This window comes from Lolium rigidum, chromosome 1 (genome assembly GCF_022539505.1).
Source record: "Lolium rigidum isolate FL_2022 chromosome 1, APGP_CSIRO_Lrig_0.1, whole genome shotgun sequence".
Lineage (NCBI taxonomy): Eukaryota > Viridiplantae > Streptophyta > Magnoliopsida > Poales > Poaceae > Lolium > Lolium rigidum.
The window spans coordinates 216,587,672-216,597,516 of record NC_061508.1 but is presented as its reverse complement, the minus strand read 5'-3'; the positions used below and the strand labels follow the sequence as shown (position 1 = coordinate 216,597,516).

At 47.1% G+C, this 9,845-nt stretch overlaps 1 protein-coding gene across 3 annotated transcripts; it reads right to left on the bottom strand.

Annotated features, from left to right (window-relative positions):
- Positions 1–2,434: 2,434 nt before the first annotated feature.
- LOC124689875 (zinc finger CCCH domain-containing protein 55-like) lies at positions 2,435–9,467 on the bottom strand. Of its 3 annotated transcripts, XM_047223350.1 has the most exons (6): positions 9,403–9,467; positions 8,153–8,254; positions 5,846–6,430; positions 4,855–5,357; positions 2,969–4,819; positions 2,435–2,886 (listed from the first exon to the last, which is right to left on the bottom strand). In XM_047223350.1, exons 3-6 carry the CDS (start codon positions 6,324–6,326, stop codon positions 2,854–2,856), a joined length of 2,868 nt encoding a protein of 955 aa, XP_047079306.1. In that variant the 5' UTR covers positions 6,327–6,430; positions 8,153–8,254; positions 9,403–9,467; the 3' UTR covers positions 2,435–2,853. The 3 variants fall into 3 exon arrangements, with proteins under 3 accessions (XP_047079306.1, XP_047079291.1, XP_047079299.1); XM_047223335.1 differs by having other exon boundaries at positions 2,969–5,357; positions 5,824–6,430; XM_047223343.1 differs by lacking the exons at positions 8,153–8,254; positions 9,403–9,467 and adding an exon at positions 6,444–6,467 and having other exon boundaries at positions 2,969–5,357; positions 5,824–6,372.
- Positions 9,468–9,845: the final 378 nt, after the last annotated feature.

Genomic DNA, 9,845 nt, shown 5'->3' with positions numbered 1-9,845 from the left:
TGCCGTTGCCTCCCCCGACGGCAGGAGGCCTGGATGCAGTGGTGGCGTCTCCCGGCGTTGCTCTGGCCGGCGGTCGCTCTAGGCGGGCGGCTCGGCCCGATCTGGGCTTGTGGGCTCAGATCTGGGCCCGGCAGGGCCTATCCGGATCCTCTGGATCTGAGGGTGGCCTGGGGTGCGCGGCTGCGTGCCCGACGCGCCACCTCCGCCGCCGTCCGCCGGTTGCATCCGGGTTGGCCCTGGGCCATGCGGGCCTGGACCTTTCCCTGGCCGTCTTCGTGGCTGTCGGCGGTCTATTTCTTCCGTAGACTCCGGCAGTCCTCCGCCGCTTCGGGCGGCGTTTCGGAATCGTTGGGGCGATGTCCTCGCTAGCTATCTGGGACGCGGTCCCTGGGCTGGCTCGGTACTGCAGCTTCTCCGATGGCTGCGGTATTCTTTCCCTCCATCTAGCTTAGGCGTGTTTGTGCAGGTGCTCGCACGCTGGGGATGGTGTGGCCGCCGTGGTGCCTCCGACCTAGCGTCGTGGACGTCTAGATCTGGGCTTGGCCGGTCTACGCCAGCCATCGTGTTCTTCCCTGTGGTTGAATCTAGTTGGGGCTAGTTCAATTTGCGACTTAGCTTGGAGGCGCGGTAGTGATCTTCGCCTTGTCCGCTCTGCGCCCTCGTGACGGCGTCTGGACTTTCTGACCAGGCTTGGACCTCGGCGAAAGCCGCGCATGGCTATGGCCTGTGCCGGTGGCGGCGTCTCCTGCGAGTGTCGTTCCCTTGTTGAAGGCGTCCTGATGATGGCCCTCCTGTTCGAAATGATGGATTCTGTCCCTCCGCCTCAATCTGCTCCCCTTTCGGGCCTCGCTTCGTGTAAGCTGCTCTAGTAGTGTTTTGTGGTACACTCTGTGACCACTCGCTGGTGTCGCAGCCCTCTCGCAACATCGGCTTGGCTACTTTTACACGGTTTGCTGCGGTAGCTGACTTCCTTCCTAGCGCCTTGGGGGGCTTTGCTAGGTCGGCGTCTGGTCGCAGCTCTTGCTAGTGTGCTTATCCTAGCCCGAGCTCAGGGTGGAAGATGTTGTGTATTTGGTCTGGACCTAGCCCGAGCTCCAGGGGTGGTGGTTCTCGGGTCTGGGTGAAAACTTTGCAGGACCTCGGTCGCTGCCGACGACGATGACGCATTCCTGCGCCATTCACCTTCTTGGAGGTGTCGCCGAAAGACCCCCTCCTTTGGTTCATCAAGCTCTGCTAGGTAGCTGGCCCGTCGTTGAGTTCCCACTTGGATTGCAGTCGTGGAGCGGGGGAGGTTTGTTGGCGTGGACCCAGTCGTGATCGCTCTGGTGCAACAGCAGACAAGGCTCCCTCTTCATGGATCAAAATGGCGCTTCGGCTTGACATTTCTGTGTTGTCTTTTGTTGTAGTTTGTGGTGTGCGCTTGGCGCGTGTGTTGTAACTCTTGGTGTAACTTCTAGGCGGTTGATGGCTTTGTTAATTCAAAGCCGGGTTCATTTCGAGCCTTCCGTCTAAAAAGAGCTCTCTGCATCTCGGCCTCTGTTTGGGGCTTCCGGTATATTTTCTCCACTTGTGGCAGATATATACATTTCTACCCTGCTGCTAGATTAGGCTTAAGCAGACGAGTCGAAGTTGCAGCATCGCTGGAGGGCACCAGGAAAAATCTTGTGTCGTTTGAAACCATGCTGCTCTCTCAACTTTTCAACCACATGTGCAGACCCTGAAACTGTGCAAGTACCAGACACAACCTTCCAGGCAGCTGGTCGTACCAAATCATCCAGGCATTATCTGTCTGTGCTATCTACTGTATCTCCTTGTAGCCGAGTCAAAAGGGGGCAAAAATGAAAGTGGGGTACGGAAAATGTTTTGACACAAGTACAAAGTAGTAAAAAAGTTGGCAAAAAGATTTACTCTGCCCTGCGGCGATCCAAAGCTTTGCCTCATCATTGATCAACTTTAGAAAGATTATTGTTGGTGGATATTTGTTGCGGAAGACCATGCATTTCTCTCGTTCTAAGTAGTCCAACTAATGAGCATAGGGTTGCCATGGTCTTGCGGTTGGGCGTATTTTTGCTCGACATATTTGATCACCAAGTATCAATGGATAGGTCCGTCGATCAATTGGTGGTGTCAACTGACTCGATGCCAAGCCACCATTTGATCATACCCCAAAGCCTCTTGGTGTAGTGATGATGGGAGAAAAGATGCAGCTAGAGTAGTATTAGCTGAGTTAACGTATTTTGTTTAGCTTGATTTCCATCCAACACCAAAAGTTAAAATATTATTACACTTACCACATGGATGCATTTCGCTCTTTCAAAATAAGAAGAGCTCGCTAATAAATCCCCTGTAATTTCAAAATTAGAATCACCGTTCACCAGACATATTACTTTCTCAACATGCCAGTCATATGAGCAGCCAGAAGAAACATGTCAACTCCATCCCAAACAAAACGTTAAAAGAAACAATCCGAGGGCAAGTAGACCGAATTGACAGTTATGCTAAGTCAAGTTCTACATGTTTGCAGGAATCTATTACATGGCTGCAGTATGCTATGTCAAGTTTTACATGAATGCAAGGCGGCTTCTGTTCATAGAGATGACCCCACAGCTTGCACAGTGTCTACTGCTACAGAAAGCTCATGTTTCTGATGAGCATTTCTACAAAAGATACACTAGCAACATTTGGTGCCGTTGCCAAAGCACCTGAAGCCGAACTAAAAAGAACCCTGTTCTTAATCTAACCAAGGCCGGACCTAAATTACAGGATCCTAAACTGTGAGGAGTATATATGGTGCCTCCAATCACTGACACAAGACGCGGTACAGATGTCTGTGGCGCCATCTTGCGAAAACGCTTATGACGTCTTGACATACTTGCCAACATATGCCTGCATGAGAGACAAACCGGTTAGGGAACATAAGTGAGGTAAAAGTGTTGTTGTTCAGCGGGGATGAGGAAGCTGAGGTGACCTGTACAAGTTTGCTTAATTTTTCTTTCGAGTAGGACATGTAGACGTCAATCTTCTCTTTACTTTGAGGGGTGTTTTCAACCGTGCTTGTAACTTTGTCCACAACCTTTTTCACAATAGTTTTGTGAACCTCTCTGGTTAAATTGCCCTCTTTCCATGTAGGTTTAAGTGCTTCCTTGACAAAGTCTGCAAGTGCAAGTTTAAACATCTTCAGTGCCTTGGACTCCTTGTTCTTCTTACTGTCACCGTCTTCAGGAGCCTCACCATCAGTATCTTTGGGCTCTCCTTTCTTATTTTCTGAAGGCACGGCGGTTTCATTAGCTACTGTCGTAGCAGCATGACCAGTCGGTACAACCGTTTGGGGTAAGAGCACTGGATTGCCATTGCTAATACCAGCTGCCATTGGTGCCTGAAGTGTCTGGGGAACTTGCTGTTCAGATGGAATAGAGTGTGTGAGCTGGACCATTCCTGCCTGTTGCTGCGCCCAAGGCCACGGATTGGGTTGAGCATCCACGGCTGCACCAGACGAACCAATCATCAAGTTCGGATTCAGATTAGGCTGGGGTAGTTGTAGTCCATTGGTACCAGGCTGCATTATGAGGGATTGTGCCAAAGATGTTATTACTGCACGACGTAAGTCTTCCTCACTTGTTGCCGCATTACGAGGAAGGGGAGCTCCAGGCATATCAGCTGAGCTGGAGCTTGGCAATACTGATAACCCTTGCAAGGTGTGACTCTGACTTTGCATATAGGGAGCAACAGGCTGGAAATTATGTGTGTTCTGCATGCTTTGAGTACCATTATCATGACTAGGCACTCCAGATAACCCCTGCAAGGTTTGATTCTGAATCTGCATATTTGGAGCACCAGGACGAAAATTATGTGTGCTTTGCAGACTTTGAGTACCACTGTCTTGGCTAGGCTTGGACATGTCAATGTTTGCTTGGCTCTGCCCAGCATGCAAAGGCATTAGACTATTTTGTGAAACTTGACCAGAGGCACTGAAATTATGTCCATTAAACATAGAGAGATCTGGCAATGCCTGTGAAGTTTGAGAGTAGCCGTGTAGGTTCTGTCCCATATAAGGAGGTACTGGCTGATTATGCATGCCAGGACCTGAGTTATTAGCAGTTGCCTGAGAAGCTACAAACTGATCTTGCCTGTTTGGATGTAACGAAAAGTTGCTTTCATGAAGTTGGTTATTAAAAGGCAATATGGATGCAGCATCCTGCTGGCTGTTGACTGGATGAGTTGGTGCCCCAGCAATTTGAGGAACTGCATCTTGGTTCTGTGCTATTTGGCTCAAGTTTTGCCCACCTAAAAGATTAGCAGCATGAATCCCAGTTTGCACACTCAAATTGCCAGTGTTGGCAGATGCACTCTGACCATCCATGGCAGATAACTTCTCATTGTTCAGGGTATCTGCGCTTGCTTGCATAGAACCTGAAAACTGTGGCCGTTTTAAAGCTGCTATTTCAGGTTTGTTTTGCCCTTGAGGGCCAAAATCCTCCTGAGGACTAATCTGGTACTGACTCCTTCCAGCATCTTCCAATTGCCGGTTTTTGTACACATATCCAGTATCACTTCTGACAGTAGTACCCTGAGAACCAAGGTTTTCCCTGTCATCTCTGGGTAAAATATGAGAGCCTACATGTGCAGCATTACTCTGTTCACCCCAATTCGAATAATTCCCTTCTGTTGTACGCCCATCACCATACTTTGGAGGCTCATCAGATGCGCTCGGTCCCATTTGACTCTGGGGAGCTTCCTCATGGAGATATGGACAAATTTCACCACGACGGCAGCGGCCTTCAGCAAAAAATTTACAGGGCCTTCTATTTTCTCTACGGTGCTCAGTCCTACTCCCATAGGATGAATCAGGACCACCTCTACCATGAGCAATTTCCCTAGCCTCATCTCTCCATCCAACATGAGAAGTGGAATCATCATGAACATATCGGCAACTTGCACCTCTGCTGCACCTTCCTTTGACAAACTCATGGCATTGCTCAGCGGACCTGTAATCTCTTCGGGGTTCAGATCTTTCCCAAGTACCATCCTCATAATGACCTCGGGGTTGCCTGCTCCGTGGAAAGTCATTTGGTTCTCGTGGATCCATGAAATCCTTGTTCTGATTACCATACCTTTCCCTTGAGTCTGCAGGATAATGCTCATCGAACTGCCTGCGCCCGCCATCTTCATGAGGAAACCTGCATTGCAAGCCTCTTCTGCATCTACCAGCTGTAAAATCTCTGCAGAGCAAAGGAGGCCCTCCAGGTATTCTGCCTCTCTCAACCCTACAATCAGGTCCACGGTCAAAATAAGGACTTCGACTTCTGCTTCTGCCTCTACCTCGCTCTCTGCTCCTGCTTCTGGAGCCACTTCTGTTCCTGTTAAAAGAAACAAATGCGGCAGAGAAAAGGTTATTATCTTTTAGTTTAATTTCTGAGTTCTTAAAAACGACAGATCATCTGCCAAATCAAAATGGACAAGAGAGGTTCTCAGCAGGTAAAATAAGAATAACACTTGCAGTTCTTTCTTCTAGATTGTACTGCAACAAAGATATGGTGTTTGTGTAAGTAGAGATGATCAACCAGCAAAGCATAATTAAGAAAAATAAGCCCTAGCTTGTTTTATTTTGCAGCATAACCATAAATTCTATCTTGGGTACTTCACAGTTATAACTAAATTTCAACTGCAGATTAGCTCAAAAAGTTTCTTTTCAAGCAACATACATGGCACGCATAACCAAAGTACCAATACATGTGCAGTAATGCGCCAATTACTCTTCATAACAAAGAAGAAAATATCCCTCAAAAAAAACAAAGAAGAAAGTAGTTACTTCTTCAACCATACCTGCGCGACCTGTTCCAACCACCTCTTGGAGATGGACTGCGAGTGCGCTGCCTCCAGGCATCTGGACCAGACGACAACCTAGAAGAATAACCACGGCCAACAGCTGTGCCCCATGCATCACCACGTCTTCTGTCATCTGCATATTTGCTAATACCTTGGTTACCAGTTGCCTTTTCCAAAGCTACCTTACCCCAGTCATTATTATTATGCTCCTCGTCAGCCACTCGAGGAGGCTCCCATCTTTCAGATGACACTTTAGATTGCCTTTCCTTGATATCTTTATTAAACCCATCAGTGCGTTCCTTCTCGTGTGCTGAACTGCCTTGTTGCATGAAGGCATCAGGTTTTAGGTTCGAAGATTCACCACTAGGGTGCAAACCTCCATCCTTACGACGGTCATCTGTATTCTTAGGAGGAGAATCATCTTCACTGATCTCAACAACATCACGAGAAACTTCTTTCGTGTCCCACTTGGACCTCCCTTTCCTAGCAACACCACTCATTTGAACCTTTGTTTATTAGTCTTCTGATTTTCTTTGAAATAGCTGATGTTATCCAAATAAGAACCTCCCTTCCAGCTTATCAAAAAATGTTCTTCTGATTTTCTCTGAAATAGTTGAAGAATATGTATACAATTATAATCAGCCAAAAAACACACTGACAATATAATGTCGAGACAGCTAGAGGTACCAGAAGTGACTGAAATGAAGATAGGTTGAATTAAAATGTAGATAAAGCATAAACGCATAATATGTGCATAAATTTTTTATGTGCAGAATAAGACGAAAAAATGACAAAGCCAAGGCACTTGACTGACAGAGAGTTGCATAACAATGTAGGATTAAAAATCAGGTTACAGAAAATATTGTGCTCAAGAGGGGCATGTACTTTCGCTCATAGGGGCACGAGCTCCTATTATTCGGCCGATATAGATATGTTCTGAGAATTTCTTACAACAATCTCAAGCGTGGAACATGTGTCACATGCGCCTTCAAAATTTCACACTTGATACAGGAAATCATTATTCATTAGACACAGAAAGAGAAGATTGTGGCATTTTTAGGGGGTCCTATCTGCCTTTCCTATGTGTCCCTCAAAAATACATAAGTATGCAAGAATATCCATGATTTGTTTTAGACGAATTGACCCATAAACTGCTGAGGCAAGAACAGCCAGATGAACAGACATAAACATCATGGATACCCACAGAGGCAGAAATCTTTAATTGTTTAATAACTCTGAACGAGTCGCAATTAAGACCAAGAGACAAACAGCCACCTCATGTAAAATCATCTCATTACAACAAGAATTTACAGGTAAACAGGATTCGGCACTGTTTGATTTCTACACTTACAAGACAGCTAAATCTACGAACTTAGGGCTGCCTATCAAGAATGTTTCGCGTAGCAACCGCAGAAATCTTGGGCATCAACAACTTGTGTCGAAGTTTCTCTTTCAATTACTTTGTTCCAGCAGCTTTGCCAAACTTGGTGGATACTTAAGGTTTAATTGTTACTGTCTCTGGCTGCAGAGACCTTGGGCACTGACTTTACTCTCCCCTGAATTGCTGCGTTCCAGTGATTTCGCCAACTTGGTGGCAATTAACAATTCGTTTGTTTCTTTACATAATTGCTAGCTAGGGCCTTGATGACTAAACCAAAAGGGCAGAAACTCCAAAAGTTGCATTAACATAATCCTGCATATGAGAAAGATAACTATCAGCTCCCATGAATTTCTTTATGGTTTTTCCCTACTGCAATTTTCTTCCACTGATTTCTAGGCATATTAGAACCATAAGCCTAAGTTGTTTAAATAACCCCAGTACCGAACGGCCACCTTCGCTGGTTCGTCCAAAAGCCAATCAAGTAAGTAGGTTTTCTGGTCAGTAAGATAGCTAGTCTACACGTACCTAGTGGGGACAATCTACAAACGCATATAAGAAACCTTTGGTTGCATGATTTAACAGTTTCACAACATTTTCAACATTAACTGCATATCCACAAAAAATAATAAGAAAGTGGTCTTTGCATACCACAGATGACTAAAACATGGCAGCTATGTACTGCCAACACCCATTGATCATCACAAAGGAAGGAGAAAGAAAGACCCAAAAGAAAAACCACACAAACAAAAATAAGTTGGCTGCTTGCATTTGTTTGCCATTTTTATATCTCCAGAAAACCCATATTATTCAGGATGGGCTACAAAGCTCCTTATATGGTGGCCCACAGAGAATCATGCCGGTATACAAAAAATAAAAAAGAGATCTATGTGTGCTCGTTGAGAAAGAGTACAATGAGATGTGAGTATGTGGCACAAATTTACATACCTGAAACTGTGCTCCAAAGTTGTCCTGAGATGACAGAGAATGGCACCACAGCTTCTAATGTCCAAACAGAAACCATGGAACTATGCTCAACTTAATTTCCATCTGACAAAGAAAAGATTTTTTTTGTTAAAACCTGAAACAACTCCTAGAGTGAATAGAAACTGATCAACAATTCAACATGAGCACAAGCAAAACGGAAAAACTAACTAGCTGAAGATGTGGGGCATAGACAAAACTAATCATAGGCAAAATGTAGGCACTTATACTTCAATTCCACCGAAAACATTGTGTAAACAGTAAAAAGAACACCCTTTATAGGCCCTTGTACACAGTGAGCTATCCGTTACACCAGACCAACAACTTTTTAACTCACCCATGCATTCAAAGGCACAAGTCCTAAAAGGCTATATAACACAAATTATGGTATCAACACAATAAACTGAACAAATTCAGCAATACCCATCCACACGCAGTATCACACCTAGTCTAACAAAATTAACCAAAAGTGATTCAAGTTACGCCTACAAAGAAACAAGAGAGGACTTGGCCCACCATCCAACAGCTCTCTGAGCTACTACAACACATGAAACCGAAAACCGTCCTGGCGTCTGCGAGACCCAGCTACAAAGGTCGAAACATGTAAACCCTGCACTAGATCTCACGGTGCAGAACTGCAACCAATCGGGCACCGATTCGCACCGAGAAGAGGGCGTCCGGTCACTCCCGAGCCGGCATAACCTAGGACCGACCATCCAACGTCCGCCGAGCCACATTCTTGTGGGTGCGGGCATGGGGAACAATTTTAATTATGCCTACAGGAAAAAAAAAAGAAAAAAAGAGGACCTTGCCCAGCATCTAACTAACAGCTCGCTGAGATACCAGACATGAACCCGAAGTCCAAAGATTTGAACTTTGGGGAACCCGAAGTCCAAAGATTTGATCTTTGGGGTCCAGCAGAGTGACAGACCCCTCTAAATCACTAGAAATCGCTGGAAACACGAAGGGGGCAGAAGTAAACCCTACAGTAGATCTAACGGAGCTGCAGCTGGCAAGGGTAAATCAATCACTAGGACACAAATTCGCACCAAGAACTGGGAGGACCGGGTCACACCCGAGTGGGCAGAACGTGGAGCCGGCCGACAAACCGTCCTCTGGCGGCGCGGCGCCGCATTCGCGTGGGTGCGGGCGCGGGGAGGGGAATTTAAAGGAGGCTCTGGAGAGGGCGAGAGAGGAGGGAGCAGGAGTCTCACCATGAGGGGCGCAGAGGCTGGAGGTCGGCGCTGGATCGGAGGAGCGCGTCGCGGGCGGGCGGGCGCGGCGCGCTGGCGAAACCCTAAAACTCGCAGCCGACGGGAGAGAGGGGGAGCACGTTTGGAGTAGCGCAGAGGCGGAGAAAGGAATCGGGCGTGGTGATTGCGAGTCGTTACGGACGGACGCCGAGTGACGCGCGGTGGGGCAATTGGGCATAATATGGGCCTGTTCCTGTTGGGCCGAAACCTGTCGCTGCTAGCTGACGCGAGTAGTTTTTTCGCCCGCCGCCTGATGGTGGCAAATCCTATACACCGCCTCCGGCCGAACAGCTTAGGGGTGGCGAGCTGGCGACGATGATGATGAGGCTGGGGCGAGGCGACAGCCGAGCTCTTGTACTTAGGGCTGAGGGCGCGGGGTTGGGGTGGCTGGTCGGACTTAGGGG

Bases quoted from the DNA above. Each gene is read 5' to 3' on its own strand.
- LOC124689875 (XM_047223335.1), bottom strand. From the start codon at position 6,326: ATGAGTGGTGTTGCTAGGAAAGGGAGGTCCAAGTGGGACACGAAAGAA. The intron at 5,358-5,823 runs GTATGGTTGAAG...TTCTTTTAACAG, and splicing joins GGTTGGAACAGGTCGCGCAG to GAACAGAAGTGGCTCCAGAA. The intron at 2,887-2,968 runs GTCACCTCAGCT...TCTCTCATGCAG, and splicing joins AATTAAGCAAACTTGTACAG to GCATATGTTGGCAAGTATGT.